The sequence below is a fragment of the Branchiostoma floridae genome, chromosome 2, assembly GCF_000003815.2.
Source record: "Branchiostoma floridae strain S238N-H82 chromosome 2, Bfl_VNyyK, whole genome shotgun sequence".
In the NCBI taxonomy this organism is placed as follows: Eukaryota; Metazoa; Chordata; class Leptocardii; order Amphioxiformes; family Branchiostomatidae; genus Branchiostoma; species Branchiostoma floridae.
In genome coordinates, this window is record NC_049980.1 from 9,281,384 (window position 1) to 9,282,191 (window position 808).

The window sequence follows — 808 nt, forward strand, 5'->3', positions numbered from 1 at the left end:
TATAGGATACTTATGTACTTAAGGGTCATAATAGGGACAAACGAGAAGCTGACAACAACTAGGAATTTAAGGTTTTCTCTGTCGGCATAGTTCTCACCTCAGGAGTCGGCGCCATTTTCTCTCAAATATGTGAGCAGAGCATGATGGGAAACTAGATTAAAGAATGAATTTAGGGGAAAAGTTTTAAGTAAAATTTGAAAACAAAACTTTTATGAATTTTATGATATTTCTGTCAAAACAAATAATACATGAGTGAATATAATGCTTTCTATAATAATGTAATTTTTATGCGAATGACCTACAGCTGTAAAGCTAGCAGACGTTTAAGCAATATACACCTTGGCAAAACCTTGATTTAATAAACCGTTAAATAGATAAAACGATATGCAACATACTATAAATTCAAGCTTTTTAAATGATAGAATTGATTTTTTTCTACAGAAGAGATTCTAAAAGGCTAGTTTCTTGAGATAAGCTGACTAGTCTCCGTAATATTCTACTGATACTGAATTTTCTACTATTTTTCTCTGGATGACGAGCTGTGACCCGTGAACCTTGTACCGTATGGTTACGCCGACAAGTTTTCCTTTTCACCCTCATCATCGATCCCACAAATCTTATGTGAGTATTTCTCTTTAGCTTGTAATCATTTTGTACTGTATAGAGGTTATTGAACGACACATCCGTCTCGTTACTGAATCGTAAGATGTGTTGACGTGTCTTGAAATGTTCGGATTCAAGTGACTTCCTTGTGGGTGTCATGTCAGCAGAGCCGGATGGGGGTGGGGTTGGAGATATCTGTGACAGT

At 36.0% G+C, this 808-nt stretch overlaps 1 protein-coding gene across 1 annotated transcript in view; it reads right to left on the reverse strand.

Moving 5' to 3' along the window:
- The window catches only part of LOC118405492 (intraflagellar transport protein 52 homolog), an 8,061-nt gene extending 7,903 nt beyond the window's left edge, over window positions 1-158 (reverse strand). The window contains 1 exon segment of the mRNA XM_035804998.1: window positions 98-158. Coding sequence (XP_035660891.1) covers window positions 98-115 — 18 coding nt within the window. The 5' untranslated portion in view covers window positions 116-158.
- Between the last annotated feature and the right edge of the window lie 650 nt (window positions 159-808).